Source organism: Haliotis rubra, unplaced genomic scaffold (assembly GCF_003918875.1).
Source record: "Haliotis rubra isolate DU_JTF1 unplaced genomic scaffold, ASM391887v1 Scf162, whole genome shotgun sequence".
NCBI lineage: Eukaryota > Metazoa > Mollusca > Gastropoda > Lepetellida > Haliotidae > Haliotis > Haliotis rubra.
Window position 1 is genome coordinate 848,004 of NW_025765581.1, and position 22,697 is coordinate 870,700.

The 22,697-nt window shown below is 43.1% G+C and overlaps 1 protein-coding gene across 1 annotated transcript in view; it reads left to right on the forward strand.

The window, feature by feature from the left end:
• LOC124271631 (mucin-5AC-like) overlaps positions 1-14,281 on the forward strand; it is a 56,277-nt gene extending 41,996 nt beyond the window's left edge. Inside the window, exons 2-6 of the mRNA XM_046706786.1 lie at positions 11,412-12,389; positions 12,554-13,369; positions 13,401-13,566; positions 13,608-13,882; positions 13,989-14,281. Of these exons, the coding sequence (XP_046562742.1) occupies positions 11,412-12,389; positions 12,554-13,369; positions 13,401-13,566; positions 13,608-13,882; positions 13,989-14,281 (2,528 nt within the window). The remainder of the gene's footprint in view (positions 1-11,411; positions 12,390-12,553; positions 13,370-13,400; positions 13,567-13,607; positions 13,883-13,988) is intronic.
• The last annotated feature ends 8,416 nt before the right edge of the window (positions 14,282-22,697 follow it).

A 22,697-nucleotide genomic window follows, 5' to 3' on the forward strand; every position in this document is an offset into this window, starting at 1 on the left:
GTACACGTATTGCACGTGATGGTCGCCTTTGATTGAAGCACGTGCATATAGAAAAATCAATGTATGGTGCGCCCGAATATGTCTATAAACGGCTATATGGGGGTTAAAAATCACAGGTGTTGCGACACTTTTTTCTATGTGTATATATCTACAACAATGAATAACAATGAAATGCACACTAGTTCTGATTTTTTGGTTTTTTACTCGTTCAAAAATGCAGCCACAAAAACACACCAAGTGAATTATTCTCTAAACAAATGCCCATTTACTGTAGAATTCTGTGTATTCTGTGCTTTGATAAAGTATCTTATTCCTTCTATCTGATCATGAGGTCTTTGACTGTTTGCTCTTCAGGATCATCGTCAATTGATGAAGTGAGGAGAATACGTTCACGATTACACTCTATCAACTCACTCACTCACTCATTCGCTCACCCAAATACACAGTTCTATCCATTGCCTCACTCACTCTCCAAATGTTAAGAAATTCACTTAAGCCCAATTGATGGGAACGAGCATCTGAACAGATAACGAATGACAAACGCTTTAACATATTAAATATAGTTTAGGAATTTTCATAAAATGACGTCTCCATGTCGATTCAAGGCGAAAACATGCGATAAATAGCCACATCGGCCATCGCCGAACAAGTGGTCGCTCGACCTTACGTCTGTACTCAAAGCGGCGGGGTACTATGTCCAATATCTCGTACAAGCGACTCGACGATGTTTCCGGCACATATTATCGATTAGTATTCCCTGCAGCTGGTGTCGCTGACGGGGACCAATGAGATGGGTACCAACATCAGCGTGTTGACTCAATCAATAAGTGTGTTGATATATTCAACTGTGAGGGAGGACACGCCATACGAGCAGACGACCTGAGGCGTACTCTAGTGCAACGCGGAAGGGAGGGGGGGAGCAGGGGAGGGATGTGTTTCCTAATTTAAAGCTGGATATCTCTTGTTGGTTTACGTCCGTGCACCGTATAATACAGGGAATAAATGTTAGGCGTCACCGGTGGAGACAGGGACAGATTGGGGAGGTGATGGAGGTGTTGATGACGAGCGAGATAAAAAGAGATAAGGCGAGAAATGAGAAAGAACATACAGATATAGTCAAACATACAGACATGTGGTGAGACATACAGAAAGACACAGATATAGATGAGAGAGAGAGAGACAGAGATAGAGAGACAGACGAGAGAGACAGACTGACAGACACACAGAGAGACAGACAGACAGGGACAGATAGTCATTTCTTTCTGCCTATTTTTCCTTTTTCTTTTTGCCAATTTCTTCTATTTTTGCAAGGTGCACCATACATTTTTAAGCCGTTGCCATGCGTTGCCACCACTGGTTTTCGCCATGACAACGAGTAGGTAGGTGGTTATAACACCCGTCACCTTTATTCACACCAGGAAATGCATGGCGATTCCACAGCATAAGAAGTGTCTGTGAGAGACTGTGTGTGTGTCTGCGTCCATGGATGTTTGTTGGTGGAACTGAACGAGAGAGAGAGACACACTGTGTGTCTGCGTGTGTCTGCAAGTGAAAACACAAAGAAAGGTGTACGCGTCTGTGTGTGGAAGTGACTGTGGAGAGGGAATGTGTGTGTGTGCGTGTGTGTGTGTGTGTGTGTGTGTGTGCGTGCGTGTGCGTGCGTTGTGAATATTGTAGAAAGAGTAAGGAAAGACATATTTTTCCGTTCAAAAAGTCCATGTACTGCTTTCAATATAGATGCTGTATTACTATCAAATTATTCATCTCAAGGAAAATGTGTAGACGGTAGGAACATGTTGTACTGGAAAATCACGATCTAACAGACGAATCAGCCAAGCGCTCCACCAGTGGCGGTAGTTGGGTGGGGGTGGCGGTAGTTGGGTGGGGTGGGATCGCGGATCTCCGTCTCTATACTAGCTTTACTTTTGATTAAAAGCACCGTATCACGTGAAATAAATTGCAGTTCCAACAGAGTTCACTTGTGTACATATAATTGACCATCTGCAGAATAAACACAGACCGGAAGCGTGGGAGGATGACCACAGGGGGTTATGAACGAATTAATTCATGCATTCACCGGATTCATTCTATCTTCCTTCAAACCTGAAGGCACAGTGTCGCTAGTTGCTCTCATGGCTTGTTCTATGAAATGCATATAGTAGGTGGCAATCACTTGGGATCTAACAGTGGTATTCTAATGAACCGTAGCTTCTTGGGAAAATGTCCAACTCAACACGTCAACGAAGAAGTGGATGAAAGTCCAGCCAGAATACTGGTTAGCGTTACAATATGCGCTCAACGCCGGATGTAGTACGTGTTCTTGTGGGTGGTGTAAAAAGGGATAAATCAATGGGTTTTTAACGAATCATAAAACAAATTGAAATCGGTAGGCTCACTGCACATGCACACATAAGTTATCTTTGTAGCCGTATCGGTGTAAACACATTTAATTACGTCGTAAATTCAATTTTGTCTGGAAAACATCAAGTCGGATCAAGGAGATTTCATCCTCCTACAGATCACTTTGTAGTCACGGTCGTCGTGACATTCTGCCAATCCCATTGGTGTGATCATGTTTTGATTTATTTTTCAACCATAATCATATTTTCAACCATATCACCATATTTACCTCAAGAGACATCACATAACAGATATATTTAGAATGTAAGTCGAACTTCATTATCTCGACAGATCTCATATGTAAATGTGACTATATCGCCCCAAGACAATCCCTATCAACGAACACCGACACACCTCTTGTTTCGATCATCAAGTAGCTCAGCATATCCATTTATGTTAAAAGAATTATTTTCTGAATCAAATATTAATCTTGTTTCAAATAAAAGAAATGTGTTTACGTTCAAATACCACACTATTTGATTATACAGACAAATTTGAATCAATAACATATTTATCTGCTCATCGTTAAGACCCCCTAATGGTTTATGTGTACAGATAATTAGAATTTATAATGGATTTTGTGTGTTGTTCTTCGTGATTTCTCAAAATATCATTTGCCTGGGTTCGTTTTTGCCGCTTTGACAAACTCCATCCGGTTGAGTGTCAGTAACCTACATCATCTACCCACAAGAATATGAGTCATTGTCACCAGCATGTCACGTGACCAGACAGTAGCTAGTTCCGGTGCACCGCCGTTTCAACCGATGATGCAACTTCCGCTGCTGTGATGGGGATGATGAGGAAGAGGTTTGTTTGTTGTTTAAGGCCGCAGTCATGAACAGCAATAGTCCAGCTATATGGCGACGGTCTGTAAAGACCATACAATCCAGTGATCAACAGGATGAGCATCGATCTAGGCAATTGGGATACGATGACATGTGTCAACCAAGTCAGAGAGCCTGACAACAAAATACCGTTAGTCGCCTCGACTATTTACAGACCGACGAGTAATAACGGTATATTGCTGAGTGCGGCGTTAAACAACAAATCTAGGCTCTGATCCCCTGCTTATCGACAGGACGCAGACTTCTTCAGACTGAAGCATGTTGGGTTATCCTCCCAATGGCAACTAGCACTCGCTGGTGGAACCTAAATACTGATTAAACTGGCATGAAACCAAACTCCTAGTCTCTCGTACAGACCCTGAAGCAAATATATCCAAGAAAGCCCACGCAAGTCTAGAAAATGTGGCAAGTCTAGATCTCCACAACTTCAGGAAAATGAAGAAAGTCTCAGGGCTCCTTTTCATTATATATTTTTTTTACTATGAACTTTTTTTTCAGTAAAATATGTTCATTTGAGAGACTAGTTGTTAGTCTACCAAACTCCCTCACGCACGCATGCAATCACCCATTCACTCACTCACTCACTCATCTTTCAGCTGCACGCCAGGCACTACAACTACGTTTTCGAAGTTAGTTTCGGAGTCTAACACAAGACAGAATAAACAATACACAAACAAGTGAAAAACCTTGAGATTGCAGAAAGTCGCACCACTTACATTCCCTGTATCAGCGCCCATTGCTTTTAAGATCAGCCTTGGAACACTTACATTGGTTGTTTTGTATTTCCCAAAGCCATAACAAGCACTCCTGAAAAATTGGAATACAAATCGACGTCTGCGTTTCTACTTCAAGATTTGAGACATGCCAATATATGTGCCAATGTCCCCCTTGGTAAGACGTTTATGTGGGCGGGTGTCTAACCGAGTTCTTGAAGAGTACCTTTGAACTATCAGTCCTCTGGCCGTTGTTCTTAAGCGCACGTGGCCGAAATGTCCAAGACGGATACCTCACTGTGAAGAGTTGCCTCCCTTAGCTGCTAGGATCTACTGGCTGTAGGTTCGATTCCACGTTCGTTCCGATCATGTTCTACGGACTAGCATGCATCCGTGCGGTCTTAGGGTGAGGATGCGTATTGGCGGGGTTCGATTGGTTTCAATTTCGTTTGTTTAAATCATTTGCTCCTGAAAATACTTAAACAATATTTTGCTTCAGGTTTCACAAGAATGGTCAAGAACGCACTGGATGCCTCACAGAATGGGTACCCGGTGGGATAAGTCATATGTCATATGTTAACCTTCCAGCGCACATATGCAGCCTAGGTAAGTCTACAAAAACCCAAAAGCTATCGACAGTGCACAAAAAGGATTTACATGTATTTCATATTCTTAGGGAGGTGACAGCAATGAGTCAGAAATAAATCGTAGGGTTATATATTAAAAACGTTAAATTGTGCACAGGATGACCTCAAGTAATCCTCTCTGTTTACCGGTCGCGTATCATATATTTATATGTTTATAAGCGCCTCGAAACAATCCCCTGGAAGCTACCCCCGGGGGATGCATTATATTTGTCACAGGCGACTCTCAAGTGCTTACCTTCTTGTGACAGCCAAGGTCAAGCTTGTCAAGGCCACACGTCGCGTAGGAGGAAGATCGCCATAAACTTCCAATCTTTAAAGCCTTGCCTGATCTTATGAATATGGACATATTCTGCCAGCATGGATCATTTAGATGCCTGGCTCGGCTGGTTGGATGGATGGTAGTGGTTGGTTTGTTGCGTTGGTTTGTTGCGTTGGTTGGTTGGTTGGTTGGTTGGTGGTTGATATGTGGTTGATAGGTAGTGGTTGGTTTGTTGATTGGGTATTTTGTTGGTTTGTTGGTTGGTTGATTGGGTATTTTGTTGGTTTGTTGGTTGGTTGATTGGTTGGCTGGTTTACTGGTTGATTGGGTTTGTTGGTTGATTGGTTGGTTTGGGTGGTTGCTTGGTTAGCTGTTTTGGTTGGTTACTTGGTTGGTGTTAGGCCACAGCCTACAATATTCGAGTTCTAGGACGGACGCATGTAAACAATCAAAGCCTGTAAGCCGGTAAACAATCAAAGCCTGTAAGCCTGTAAACAATCAAAGCCTGTAAGCCTGTAAACAGTCAAAGCCTGTAAACCTGTAAGCCAAATGGTCTTGGCTAATTTTGGATTTTTCTTTATATTCTTGACATTTTAAACAACATCGTCTCTGAGACTAAATGTGAGTCTAAACTAGTGAATGAGTGAGTTTAGTTTTACGCCGCTTTTAGCAATATTCCAGCTTATCACGGCGAGGGACACCAGAAATGGGCTTCACACATTGTACCCATGTGGGGAATCGAACCCGGGTCTTTGGCGTGACGAGCAAACGCTTTAACCACGTGGCTACCGCATCGCCCCCTATCTAAACCAGTACATCATGTGACTGATATTATGATTGTTAACAAAATAGTGAGTGAGTGAGTAACTATGGTTTTTACGCCGCTTTTAGCAATATTCCAGCAATATCACGGCGACGGACACCAGAAATGGGCTTCACACATTGTACCCATGTGGGGAATCGAACCCGGGTCTTCGGCGTGACGAACAAACGCTTTAACCACTAGGCTACCCCACCGCCCCGTTAACAAAAGAGACAAAACCCTCCGAGGTATGTATGTCATAATCACGTGTTTTTGAATCACTGTAACATGTTATGACACCAGGTGCTCGCTCAGGCGTTTGACTCAGCATATACAGCCCCACGGTAGCACCGATCAGTGGACGCTGACAAGCTGTCAACGAAGTCGCTGTACCTGACCACCCAATCCACTTAGTCCCTTTCTGGAATCCTATTCTTATGACCCGTGAGGATCCGGGTTAGAATTTGTCTTCAGTAACCCATGCTTGTTGTAAAAGGCGACTAACGGGATCGGGTGTTCCGGCTCGCTGACTTGGTTGACACATGTCATCGTATCCCGGTGTTTGATGCTCATGTTGTTCATCACTGGATTGTCTGGTCGATTATTTACAGACCGCCGCCATATCCAACAAACAAATCCTATTTTTACCCAGACCCGCACAGGGTATACTGCCATCAAAAGGCGAAAAGATTGTTTTGTTTCCCGAAACACTGTCTATATTTAAGAGTATTGGGGCTACACACACGACATTGAAATTCATATGTCACACTTCCGTGGACGTCCTTCCCAAATGTCCAACACAGCTCTAGGAATGAAAACCCGAGCAATGCTTAGCCCAGACATATAAAAGTAAGATGAAAGAAAAACATTGTCAGATTCTATTCTTAATCACGTGGGGGTGAAAACAAATCCTTTAATGTTCCGGCTGTGTTTGGGCGTTCATTTCAACGTCTCAGATACGAAAACAGATGAGGTTAACGTTCCTCTTGGAAACACACGCGCCGTGTTCCAAGTTTTTAATCAATTTGACGGGTTGCTAAATACAACGCAACTTTGTTAACAGTAGCGTCAGAATGAAAATACCCAAACAATCTTTTCAGCTCAACCCAGTTTATGAGTCCTTGCTTTCTTTTGTCCGGCACCTTGTACCACATGCTGTGTCCAATACTTGGACAGACTGCTATACAATTGATTTGGACTTTTTGTTTGGGGTTAGAGCCAATTTTATAGCTAGTGTCCTTTGTACTTGTGTCATTGGGGCGGTGGGGTAGCTAATGGTTAAAGCGTTCGCTCGTCACGCCAAAGAACCGGGTTCGATTCCCCACATGGGTATAATGTGTCAAGGCCATTTCTGATGTCCGACGCCGTGGTATTGCTGGAACGTTCCTAAAAAAGCGTAAGCCTATACTCACTCACTCACCCTTGTGTCATATGCTGTGTTGCCAGGCACCCAGTATAGGCCCAATGGACAGAACGTTGTACAGTAATCCATGGTTATGATGAAATCAAAGAGACAAACCGTAGCACGTAATACGCACTTCGTCTAAATTGTACTGCAGACCGGAACAAACAAACAAACAAACACAAACAAACACACACAAACAAACACACACACACAAACACACACACACACACACACAACAAACAAACAAACACACACACAACAAACACACACACACACACACACAAACACAAACACACACAAACAAACAAACACACACAAACAAACAAACACACACACACACACACACACAAACACACAAAACAAACAAACACACACAAAAGTTCAAACACACACACACACACACACACACACACCAAAGTTCGTCCGTCAGTTTGTTATAGATGTCTTCGTAAACATGTAGTTTACTGTTGCTATGATTGTACATGTATATCGTTTTACCAAGGCATTCTAGAAGGATCATTTATGTAACAGAAACATATTGCTGTGCGATCCTGAGTGGGCTGGTTTAGAAAGAGGTAATAGTAAGTATAGTAATTGTGCATAGAGCCCAGGTCACAAATCAGTTGATTTTAAGCAACATTGGACACGGTGCGTCCTTGGATGTGTGACCGTGTTTGGCAGCTCGACTCCTGAGACCCCCCACAACGAAGCACACGAGACACATGTCGTCTCACCCTTGGTAATTGACTTTTTTGAGAGGCTTTTAAAAGTTGGATCAAGAAGGAAGAATGACAAAATATGGATGAACAACTTCTTTATTACAGTGAGAGCGACGTTTCAGTGAGTGAATGAGTTTGGTTTTACGCCGCTTTTAGCAATATTCCGGCAATATCACGGCGGGGGACACCAGAAATGGGTTTCACACATTGTACCTATGTGGGTAATCGAACCCGGGCCTTCGGCGTGACGAGCGAACGCTTTAACCACTAGGCTACCCCACCGCCCCGAGCGACATTTCAAGCAACGTGATAACGGTGTAAAAACCACACGGAAACGTCGCTCTCACTGTAAAAAAGAATTTGTTCATCTGTATATTGTCATTCTTTCTTCTTGGCAAACTTGCCTCTGTTCGCCCAGCAGTGATTGGTTACCCGGTGGGATACGCTATATGCCTGTTAACCATCTAACATGTCATTGTATCTCAATTCCGTAGACCGATGCTCGTGATATTGATCACTGGATTGTCTGGTCCAGATTTGATTATTTACAGACCACCGCCATATAGCAGGAGTATGGCGTTTAACAACAAACAACTATGTTCCAATACATATTTGAAACACGCAACTAATCGCAATCGCCAGAACGCAACCGAACCGAGCATCAAAGCAATCACTTCAGGGTAGCGATGCAGAAACGCGTTTTCTGGGGCGACTTTAGCGAGCTTAAGGCGGCCATTAGAAGTATTTCTTGAACTAATGGCATGCCATTAAACCCTAATGATAGCCCCACGTCCACATACGGCTGAATCAAGGTTAATCATCCGTCCAACAAGCGAATAATTGGGTGCGGACCAGGTTTTCACCCCCGGCCGTAGTAACGAGATGGCCGCATCGGGAAGTGTAAGTATGTAAGGGGCAATGAAGAAGCATCGACAATCCTAAAACGAATACAATCACTTGTCGCATTTCTGATACGTTAGAGCCAATCCTCAATAAATCATTTTTTTTCTGGGTCTGTCTGATTTTGGAACTTCGAGACGTCTCTGTGCCAACTACAGCGTCATGATGGCCCTGAAAGACGTGCACAGACCCGGGGGCTAATTTTTGAATAAATGTCCGTTGCCGTTTTCGTTTTTTTCTGATTCCGTAGCTTCACATATGCGCATGGATTTTTATAAAACTGGAACAGGGCCTTAGGATGTGTCTAAGAATCTTTCGATGTACTCAATCAGAAATACAAAGATTTTTTTGTGTGTCAATGAGCATGTGGGTGTTATATGTCAGTGTGTGTCAAGACAATTTATAGGCTGTCGTTGATTAACGTCTACTGATAAGGTGCTTACGATATCTGTATTTAGTAAGTTTCTTTACTTAAATAGCTTTAAAAGCAAAATTATTTATATTTAGGACATAGTCCCCTGGCATAAACTGGTTACACACTGTTTATTGAACCTGGTTATTTCTCGAATGTTGAATTTGGAATTTCAGTAATATATAATTCAGAGGCCCAGATAAGCTGCGTATCCGGGTAAAATACACATAGAAAATTCCCATTTACGCATTGAAAAATAATTGTTGCGTACCAATTACGCATTTAAAATGTTAGATACGCAAAAAGTTTAAAACAAATGCGTACGGAATATATTTATAAAAATCGCTTGTGTAATGAAAATGACATCGATTGCTATCAGTATAGGGCAAGTGTTGTACTGTCAGTATAGGATGAGTGATTTCCATTATATTTAAGTTGGTTTTGATTAGGTATGACATAAGGCAGAACATACCTGCTTAGTAAACTTACTCAATGACATAATACTTAAGTGAGTAAAATGACTGAAATACGCACATATTTGAAAGCAGTGGGTAACAGAAATTGAAATACCCACTCAACATTTATAATACCCACTCCCCAAAAATACAGTGGGTACAGTACCCACATGAGCTAAATCTTATCTGGAGCTCTGAATTATAATGTGTTGTGGTGAGAAACATAACTTTGTTTAAAAAACATATAACAAAAACAAAATCTTGGAAAAACAACCGAGTAATAGAATATATTGGTAAATACGCGGTTGGAAATTACATTGACACCCCATGTGTGTCCTTGAGTGTATGGATTAGCCCTGAACGAATATTCCTGAGTGGGTATGTGAGATTCATCCAAATCATTCTGCTTGAAGTTCAACCATATCTGGACTAGAATTACACACAGCATGTGGGAGAACAAAACCTTCTTAAACTCAGAACTCAACCTCGTTAGATTTTTCCGACCTGTTAAGATGGGAACCGTTAACCCATTCGCTGCGTCAGCTTCGATCTCATCCCGGATCGACATAGGCAAAGATAAAAATGGCCGCCCACTCAGGACAAACCCATGAGCGAGAAAATGTTTGTGCGAAGCTGGTGATAAACAAAATGAAAGGTTGTCGTTACTTCCTAAACGATGCTATGGTGATGGGTGTGTCAAGTTATACGCTGCCGTACTTATGTATATTCACACATAAAATTTGCCAGAGCGGAAACGCAGAGGTTCACTGCCCACACATATAAATGCGAGTCCAGATTTTGTAAACTGAACAGACCGTTCCTTTCAAATGACCATTAAAACCAATCAGTTTCGTCAGTTTCGTCACGCCGAAGACCGGGTTTGATTCCCCACCTGGGTAAAATATGTGAAGCCATGTCTGGTGTCCACCGCCGTGTTATTGCTTGAATATTGCTGAAAGTGGCGTCTAACTAAATTCACTCACCCACAGTCAGTTAAATGGTTTAATATCAGCACACCTTTCAGTTCCGCCATATTCCTACCACACGCCCACTGCTGTGGTGTTGGGACATCACGACAAACCTTTCTGCATTTTTCTAAACGTTACCTCCACAATAACATCTCGAGCAGTCGCAAACGAGTCGCTTAGCCGTTTTCGTAGATCATCATGTCAGCTAAAATTGGTTTTGGAAATGCAGTTTAAAAATCAACACGACCATCGTCGCGCATTTTAGTTAACTGCTCGAGACAAAAAAAACGTTGATGACGTCGGGTAAGCGAGGATACGCAGTGCAAAACTGCACAACAATAAAAACGAACAATAGCACCAATTATCTCAAGAGTCTTTGGATTCAAATCCACGATCAAATGATAGTCATGTACACGTGATACAAGTGGGGGCGGTGGAGTACAAGGTATGCATTCCAATAATCTATCTGGCAACGGTTATCATGTAAGCTGATTTTAAAGACAACCAATAGAATCTTTCACGGACGAGCGTTGTTTCTTGTGTTGCAAAAGTGAAATCGATCGCCATCCACCTTGGTTATGTATCTCACCTTTCATGAATGTCGAAATTCCATGCGTGACATGCATGTTGTAAGTTGATCGTGCTTAAGTGGTTGGGTATGTAAATGTGAGTCATCATATCGCAGCGATGCCTAATACACCGGTCGCACATACTTCACCATCGACACCGAACACGTGAAGATCCGGGTTAGAATTGGTCTTCAGTAACCCATGCTTGTCGTAAGAGGCGACTAACAGGATCGGGTGGTCAGGCTCGCTGACTTGGTTGACACATGTCATGTTACCCCAATGCGTAGATCGATGCTCATGCTGTTGATCGCCGACAGCTCCGACACCGCCGACACAACCTTCACCTGCAACAACTGACACATCCTACACCTGCAACACCGACACACCCTACACCTGCAACAAGGACACACCCTACACCTGCAACACCGACAGCTCCTGCACCTGCAACACGGACACACCCTACACCTGCAACACCGACAGCTCCTGCACCTGCAACACGGACACATCCTACACCTGCAACAAGGACACACCCTACACCTGCAACACCGACACATCCTGCACCTGCAACACGGACACACCCTACACCTGCAACACCGACAGCTCCTGCACCTGCAACACGGACACATCCTGCACCTGCAACACGGACACACCCTACACCTGCAACACCGACAGCTCCTGCACCTGCAACACGGACACATCCAACACGGACACACCCTACCCCTACAACAGCGACACATCCTGCACCCGCAACACGGTCACACTCTACACCTGCAACACCGACATCTCCTGCACCTGCAACACGGACACATCCTACACCTCCAACACCGACACACCCTACCCCTACAACAGCGACACATCCTGCACCTGCAACACGGACACACCCTACACCTGCAACACCGACACATCCTACACCTGCAACACCGACACACGCTACACCCGCAACACCGACATATCCTGCACCTGCAACACCGACAACACCCGCGATATCGACACATGCAACACCAGCCACACTGACACACCCTACATCTGCCACATCGATACACCCTACACCTGGGACATCGAGACTGACACATGCTACACCACCGACATCGACACTTCCTACACCTGGGACATCGACACATGCTACACCAGCGACATTGACACTTCCTACACCTGTGACATCGACACATGCTACACCAGCGACATCGACACTGCCTACACCTGGGACATCGACACGGACACATGCTACACTGCCTACACCTGGGACATTGACACGGACACATGCTACACCAGCGACATCGACACTTCCTACATCTGTGACATCGACACGGACACATGCTACACCTGCACATCGACACTCTCTACACCCTACACCATGCTTCGACACGGACACATGCTACACCAGCGACATCGACACGGACACACGTGACATCGACACTGCCTACACCTGTGACATCGACACGGACACATGCTACACCAGCGACATCGACACGGACATCGACTTACTGCACCTGGGACATCGACACGGACACATGCTACACTGCCTACACCTGGGACATCGACACGGACACATGCTACACCAGCGACATCGACACTTCCTACACCTGTGACATCGACACGGACACATGCTACACCTGTGACATCGACACGGACACACGCTACACCAGTGACATCGACACTGCCTACACCTGTGACATCGACACGGACACATGCTACACCAGCGACATCGACACTCTCTACGACTGGGACATCGACACGGACACATGCTACACCAGCGACATCTACACATGCTACACCTGCGACATCAACACATGCTACACCTGTGACATCGACACTCCCTACACCTGGGACATCGACATGGACACATGCTACAGCAGTGACATCGACTCTCCCTACACCTGGGACATCGACGCTCCCTACACCTGTGACATCGACACTCCCTACACCACCGACATCGACACTTCCTACACCTGTGACATCGACACGGACACATGCTACACTGCCTACACCTGGGACATTGACACGGACACATGCTACACCTGTGACATCGACACTGCCTACACCTGGGACATCGACACGGACACATGCTACACCAGCGACATCGACACTTCCTACACCTGTGACATCGACACGGACACATGCTACACTGCCTACACCTGGGACATTGACACGGACACATGCTACACCTGTGACATCGACACTGCCTACACCTGGGACATCGACACGGACACATGCTACACCTGTGACATCGACACGGACACACGCTACACCAGTGACATCGACACTGCCTACACCTGTGACATCGACACGGACACATGCTACACCAGCGACATCGACACTCTCTACACCTGGGACATCGACACGGAAACATGCTACACCAGCGACATCTACACATGCTACACCTGCGACATCAACACATGCTACACCAGCGACATCGACACTCCCTACACCTGGGACATCGACACGGACACATGCTACACCAGCGACATCGACGCTCCCAACACCTGGGACATCGACACGGACACATGCTACAGCAGCAACATAGACACTGCCTACACCTGGGACATCGACACTCCCTACACCTGCGACATCGACACGGACACATGCTACACCAGCGACATCGACAATCCTTACACCTGCGACATAGACTCTCCCTACACCTGTGACATCGACACGGACACATGCTACACCAGCGACATCGACGCTCCCTACACCTGGGACATCGACGCTCCCTACACCAGCGACATCGACGCTCCCTACACCTGGGACATCGACACGGACACATGCTACACCAGCGACATCGACACATGTTACACCTGCGACATCGACGCTCCCTACACCAGCGACATCGACGCTCCCTACACCTGCGACATCGACGCTCCCTACACCTGCGACATCGACGCTCCCTGCACCAGCGACATCGACGCTCCCTACACCTGCGACATCGACGCTCCCTACACCTGCCACATCGACACATGTTACACCTGCGACATCGACGCTCCCTACACCTGGGACACCGACGCTCCCTACACCTGGGACATCGACACGGACACATGCTACACCATCAACATCGACAAATGCTACACCAGCGACATCAACACATGCTACACCAGCGAGAGCGACTCCGACACATCCTACACCCTGTCACACAGACACTTCGTACACCAGCGAAACACCCTACACCAGGTGTTGTTTTGGGTCACTATGAGTTGTTGTTGTTGTTGGGTTTTTGTTGTTGTTGTTGTTTTGTTTGTTTGTTTGTTTGTTTGTTTGTGTGTGTGTGTGTGTGTGTGTGTGTGTGTGTGTGTGTGTGTGTGTGTGTGTGTTGTGTGTGTGTTGTGTGTGTGTTGTGTGTGTTTGTTTGTACCTTGCTTTTTTTCTTTGCAGAACACGAGAAAAGTGAAACATGACGGTGTCAACCTAACAATTAAAACATCATAACTACTTGACAGTGTAGTTATGTGAAATTACCCATACTCTTTAGTCCCTTTCGGATACAATGCATCATAAAATATTAATATTCCTAAGGCAATGGCATTGACATGAGGTTAACACTGAAACCGATAATTGTGATGAAAAACTATATATTTTATCAGCATTTTTGTGTTAAATGCATATCATGCATGCCATGAACAAAACATTTGATCATATTTTCTAAAACAATCGTATTGTAATAATAGAGTACTAGGTGAGCTTCGGTTTGCGGCGATCTTAACTGTCAGTACTCGCTTACAGCAACAAGACTACGGCTGTCGAGGCGTGTAACATCACCGTCGCGCCCACACTTAAATCGACTAATTACCTCCAAACATTGTGGTTGTCATGGAAACAGGAAGGTTTCTCTTCCCGCTATTATCAATGTAACCAACTCCTCAACCAGAAGTCGATTCGTTACAAGGAAACGCTAATGAAGGTGAAAGCGTTTTATTATTTCGTTGTCATGAACGCCGACATGTTTGCATAGATTATTGTGTGTCATAAAAGATTGTTTATGTGTCATAGAAGCATAAAACGGAAGCAAGTTCCTTATTTGTGTTGCGGTAGTTAAACTAATTGTTCCATCGTTCTCGCTTAATGAATGCTGAATATTATCTTTCTGTCTTCAGAACTCTGCCTTAATGAAAAGCTTTGTACAAACTGCTATTGATCAGGTATGAAAGATTCAGTTCCTGTCATGGTTTGGAAGATTCTTTCATGTTCCTAGTTTATTGTCCATGGTTATTTGGTGATGATTGGATTTGAAACAACCATTTAAAGGTAGACCGGTACCTTCACAATGTCATAAACATTATAGACAGTTTACAGATAAACAACCTTTCTAGTTTCATGTAAATACGGGCGATTTTCTTCTCCATCCGATCTGTTCGGATTGACGAGGTTCCAGTTTTACTGGCAACGGTTTACGGTCATGGTTGTTTTCGTATTTGTAATATTGAAATGTGTCGGATTGTCGAGGTTCCAGTTTTACTGGCAACGGTTTACGGTCATGGTTGTTTTCGTATTTGTAATATTGAAATCTGTCGGATTGACGAGGTTCCAGTTTAACTGGCAACGGTTTACGGTCATGTTGTTTTCGTATTTGTTATATTGAAATGTGTCGGATTGACGAGGTTCGAGTTTTACTGGCAACGGTTTACGGTCATGGTTGTTTTCGTATTTGTAATATTGAAATGTGTCGGATTGTCGAGGTTCCAGTTTAAGAGTGACCAATTCTAACCCGAATCTTCACGGGTCTGCATCCCTAGGGCACACCAGACACCTATGAGGGTGAGTTCGAATCCCGGGTAGCCCTTGTTATGTGTCAAGGTTTGTTAGCACCATGCATTTGATGCATCCTATTAATATCCCTCCAACATTAAGATGACACACCATGAGTCCAAGCCCACTCTCTCACGCTATATCTACAAGTGGATGTACAGAACACATTTATAGTCTAACGTAACGCAATTCTTTGCATTGGTTGTACTGAATACCGCCCAATCGTTGTCCAATATAACTTATATTTCTGACATCGGTTCTACTGAATACCGCCCAATCGTTGTCCGATGTAACCTATATATCTGACATTGGTTGTGCAGAATACCGCCCAATCGTTGTCCGATGTAACCTATATATCTGACATTGGTTGTACAGAATACCGCCCAATCGTTGTCCGATGTAACCTATATATCTAACATTGATTGTACAGAATACCGCCCAATCGTTGTCCGATGTAACCTATATGTCTGACATTGGTTGTACAGAATACCGGCCAATCGTTGTCCGATGTAACCTATTTATCTAACATTGGTTGTACAGAATACTCACAATCGTTGTCCGATGTAACCTATATATCTAACATTGGTTGTACAGAACACTCACAATCGTTGTCCGATGTAACCTATATATCTAACATTGGTTGTACAGAATACCGCCCAATCGTTGTCCGATGTAACCTATATATCTAACATTGGTTGTACAGAATACCGGCCAATCGTTGTCCGATGTAACCTATTTATCTAACATTGGTTGTACAGAATACTCACAATCGTTGTCCGATGTAACCTATATATCTAACATTGGTTGTACAGAATACCGCCCAATCGTTGTCCGATGTAACCTATATATCTAACATTGGTTGTACAGAACACTCACAATCGTTGTCCGATGTAACCTATATATCTAACATTGGTTGTACAGAATACCGCCCAATCGTTGTCCGATGTAACCTATATATCTAACATTGATTGTACAGAATACTCACAATCGTTGTCCGATGTAACCTATATATCTAACATTGGTTGTACAGAATACCGCCCAATCGTTGTCCGATGTAACCTATATATCTAACATTGGTTGTACAGAATACTCACAATCGTTGTCCGATGTAACCTATATATCTAACATTGGTTGTACAGAATACTCCCAATCGTTGTCCGATGTAACCTGTATATCTAACATTGGTTGTACAGAATACTCACAATCGTTGTCCGATGTAACCTATTTATCTAACATTGGTTGTACAGAATACTCACAATCGTTGTCCGATGTAACCTATTTATCTAACATTGGTTGTACAGAATACTCACAATCGTTGTCCGATGTAACCTATTTATCTAACATTGGTTGTACAGAATACCGCCCAATCGTTGTCCGATGTAACTTATTTATCTAACATTGGTTGTACAGAATACTCACAATCGTTGTCCGATGTAACCTATTGTATCTAACATTGGTCCGATGTACCTAGAATACTCACAATCGTTGTCCGATGTAACCTATATATCTAACATTGGTTGTACAGAATACTCACAATCGTTGTCCGATGTAACCTATATATCTAACATTGGTTGTACAGAATACTCACAATCGTTGTCCGATGTAACCTATATATCTAACATTGGTTGTACAGAATACTCACAATCGTTGTCCGATGTAACCTATTTATCTAACATTGGTTGTACAGAATACTCACAATCGTTGTCCGATGTAACCTATTTATCTAACATTGGTTGTACAGAATACTCACAATCGTTGTCCGATGTAACCTATTTATCTAACATTGGTTGTACAGAATACTCACAATCGTTGTCCGATGTAACCTATTTATCTAACATTGGTTGTACAGAATACTCACAATCGTTGTCCGATGTAACCTATATATCTAACATTGGTTGTACAGAATACTCACAATCGTTGTCCGATGTAACCTATTTATCTAACATTGGTTGTACAGAATACTCACAATCGTTGTCCGATGTAACCTATTTATCTAACATTGGTTGTACAGAATACTCACAATCGTTGTCCGATGTAACCTATTTATCTAACATTGGTTGTACAGAATACTCACAATCGTTGTCCGATGTAACCTATTTATCTAACATTGGTTGTACAGAATACTCACAATCGTTGTCCGATGTAACCTATTTATCTAACATTGGTTGTACAGAATACTCACAATCGTTGTCCGATGTAACCTATTTATCTAACATTGGTTGTACAGAATACTCACAATCGTTGTCCGATGTAACCTATATATCTAACATTGGTTGTACTGAATACCGCCCAATCGTTGTCCGATGTAACCTATTTATCTAACATTGGTTGTACAGAATACCGCCCAATCGTTGTCCGATGTAACTTATTTATCTAACATTGGTTGTACTCAATACCACCCAATCGTTGTCCGATGTAACTTATTTATCTAACATTGGTTGTACTGAATACCGCCCAATCGTTGCCCAGTTTAACCTATATATCTAACATCGGTTGTACAGAATACCGCCCAATCGTTGTCCGATGTAACTTATTTATCTAACATTGGTTGTACTCAATACCGCCCAATCGTTGTCCGATGTGACCTACATATCTAACATTGGTTGTACTGAATACCGCCCAATCGTTGTCCGATGTAACCTATATATCTAACATTGGTTGTACAGAATACTCACAATCGCTGTCCGATGTAACCTATATATCTAACATTGGTTGTACTGAATAAACAGACAGATAAACATTATTTCTAATAGTATATCCCTGTAAATGAATGGCGTCCTTCGATTACACTGATTCATCTCAACATGCCTGTTATAAGGACATATATACTATACACCATTGATTTACAATTCAGTTCAGCCTTGGACCAAAGCGACCTATATAACTACCATTGGCTCATTCCGATCAGATGTAACCTGAATATCTGCGATTGGAACACACATGCATAAATGCTATTGCTGCTACACAAACACGGGTGTAGCTTCTATTTACTCATATACAGTCAGCAGTCTGGCTCTTAGCGACAATTATAATATTTATATGTGTTTGATTAAACGTGGTTTTATTGATGCATAATCAGCCTGTTTTCTCCATACTGTACGCGATAACCGCTATCTCAGGTTCCCGATCACTCTGTATTCTCCGCCGGCAACGCAGCACAACACAGGATCTAGAATGACATCACGCCATGCCAATTGTTTTTATAGGTTTCCATTGACCGAATTCTGTATACGGTGAAAAGCAACAGAAGAAAGAAACGTAAACAAGTGATCGCATAACTACAGAGAACTTTAGAAACGGCGCTTGGGGAATTGAGGCGATTAATCGGTTAATAGGCAAACAGACAGATCTTCCATATTGACCACCGCACGGCCAAATCTTGCAACAATTTACGACCCTCTTGGGAGCGTGGTACCGTTAGCTGAATTTAAATGATATGGAATTCTTTAAAACTTGAATGATAAAAAAATAGATAAACATCCGATGATTGTTGAACCAATAGCGCAACGCTATACATAGATCGCACTACAAAACCAGGAACGTGGTTCCAGATAAGAGTTAACGGAACGTTTTTATTACAAAACGACAGACAACCGAGAGGAGTTCAGGCAAACCATTTCTTCCACAGTCGGTCCCAGACAGAACGCGCTGTTTGAATGGTTAATTCGCCTTCTTAGTGGTTGTCGGGAATCGGTCTGACGGTAGGTGGCGCGATGACTCATCCGTCTAACGAGCATGTCACGTGACTATCGATCAGCGAAGAACCCGATTCATTCAAGAGATGAAAGCCAAGCCATTCCACATCTGAGCTGGCCTTGAGGAGGTTTTTTCCTGGAATTTACAGCCCGTATATTTCGATTGGTACGGTATAAAATCGGTTTCAAATCGGAAAATTCATATATAGAAATCATTTTTTGGACGAAGGCTACCAAGAGTTGAATGTTTTCTACATACAATGTTTGGTACGCCATTTAAGCGACAGATATTTTTCAAATTGGAAAAGATGAAATCATAGAAATGTCACGGATGAAAATCGAAATTGAAATAAAAAATCATCCTTCTGGGCATACTATTAAACTTCTGTTCAATATGTTAGTTCAATGATTTTATGTCCATGCATCGAATCCTTGGGTATACATCATATCAGTGAGTGAGTGAGTGAGTATGGTATAACATCGCTTTTAGCAATATTCCAGGAATATCACGGTGGGGGACACCAGAAATGGTCTTCACACATTGTACCCATGTGGGGAATCGAACCCGGGTGTTCGGCGTGACGAGCGGACGCTTTAACCACTAAGATACCCCACCGCCCCATAAGTCATATCAATCTAATCATCAGAATACACATTCTCAAATATGCTTTCGTGATTATTAAAAATTTAAAAGATTACAATTTACCCATTTTGCTTCCGGCAATTCAACTTTCTTCAAATGGTCGTGAATATCAAGATATCAGTGCTATCAAGATAAATATGAATCAGTTTAGATTTAATCAATCTTGTTTGATCTTTAAAGCCTGACAGAGCAAGGTCGCAGCTATATACGACCGATTGTACACGATCGAATCTGGACCAGACAATCCGGTGGTTGATAATGTGAGCACCGATCACCATCGGAGTTGGACTGAGTGAGTGAGTTGAGTTTTACGCCGCACTCAGCAATATTCCAACTATATGGTAGTGGTGTGTAAATAATCGAGCCAGGACCAGACAACCCAGTGATCAACAGCATGAGCATCGATCTACGCAATTGGGAACCGATAACATGTGTCAATCAAGTCAGCTAGCCTGATCACCCGATCCCGTTAGTCGCCTCTTACGGCGAGCACGGGTTACTGAAGATCAATTCTAACCCGGATTTTCACGGGTCTTTGTACTGCCGACGTAATGGTTATATCTGAAGGCAGAATATTTCTGAACTACTTGCACAAGCCTTGCTCCAAGGCTGTACTGAATGCTAAGCCCATGGATGTAGAGTAATTCTATCCTTTATAGAGGCAAGACAATAGATTAAGCACGGGTTACTGAAGATCAATGCTAACCCGGATCTTCACGGGTTCGGGATTGGAAGACAGGCAACAGACCAAGTCACCGAGCTTAGCCACCGGATCTATTCGGTCGCCTCTAACGAGAACACGGGTTGGGGACCAATTCTAGCCCCAAGTCCCCGCGAGGACCCTAAGTAATCACATTAGGAGGTATTAAGTATCGATTTGAGACTTGTCTGTTCCACCAAGCATTTGTGGGCTTGTGACACCAGGTGTTGAACACAGATGGCCAGTGAGATGATCTTCAACAGATTGGGGACCAATTCTAATTCCCTTGATGGTTGGGGAGGAGGACTAACATATAGAATTAATCAAACAAAATATAAGCGATTCAAATAGTAAAAACAATTCAATTTATTGAGTGAGTGAGTGAGCATGGTTTTACGCTGCTTTAAGCAAATATTCCAGCAATATCATGGTGGGGAACACCAGACATGGGCTTCACACATTGTACCGATGTGGGGAATCGAACCTGGGTCTTCAGAATGACGAGAGGACGCTTTAACCATTAGGCTACCCCACCGCTCCGTCAATTCAATCACAGGCAAACTGTAGCGCAAATAGGGTTGCGCAAAAAGAGAAAATGACCAGTCTCCCTATATGCGAGCGAAGTGTAGAGGAAGACTGGTCATTTTCTCGTTGTTGCGCAACCCTATTTGAGCTACAGTTTGCCTGTGATTCAAAGAAGGAAATGGGCGAAATTTGAGGGAGTAGCTGAAAAAAATATCTAATTGCTAACATGTCAGTACATTCCAAGTCTCACCCCACCCATCCCCTCCCCAGGCTCTAGTACAGACGCACAGACACAAGCACAGACGCACTGGAAAAGGAGGGTCAAGTACTCAGACCAGGATACAGCTTTATTTCAAGAGATGTAGGATTTAGTACATTCTCGTGTAATAATTGTGCGATTTTCTAGGAAATACAACACTGAAACTATGTCATAACGCTAGGTTACTTTTAGTATAGCGGATCACCTATAGAACTTCCGAAGGTAAGAAAATATAGTAAGTTATTAGTCGCATGATGCGAATAAGTAAATTATTTAACACTTACGACCTGAAATTAGCGGTCAGTTTTTTCGTGGCAAGTCAGATCATATTTACTATGCGTTAAGTTATAGTTGGTCCATGTACTGCAATCGCGAATAAAGTAAAAAGGTTCAATGTCGAATACCAATCTGAAACAGTGGATCACCCGTAGCGATTTTACGAACGCCTCATTGTATTATTACTCTAGCTGGATCTCACATGATTAATTATGATACTATATGATCAATATTGATATATTGACTTTAACTTAGAAACATATTGGCGTGATGAACCACATATTAGTGGTATCCTAAATATGATTAGTGGTGACAGATACAATTTAATAATTCTCTCGTCAACACCCTAGAAATTGACAGAAATATAATAAATTAATGGTTGTGTTCGAAATGCAACGGTCAATAAATATACAATGTATTAAAACGGAAATACTGTCAGACCCCGAACAGAACCGCCCCACTAAGTCTGGCCTAGTCTGTTCGGTAATCTGTGTAAAGAATGTTTTGTTTCTTGGGTACAGGGCTCTCTTATTGACCGGACGGCGTGATGGTCTAATGGTTAAAGCGTCCGCACGTCACGCCGAAGACCCGGGTTCGATTCCCCACAGTGGTTTAATGTGTGAAGCCCATTTCTGGTGTCCCCCGCCGTGATATTGCTGGAATATTGCTAAAAGCGGCGTAAAACTATGCTCACTCACTCACTCACTCATTAAATTGAATTGTTTTTACTATTTGAATCGCTAATATTTTGTTTGATTAATTCTATAT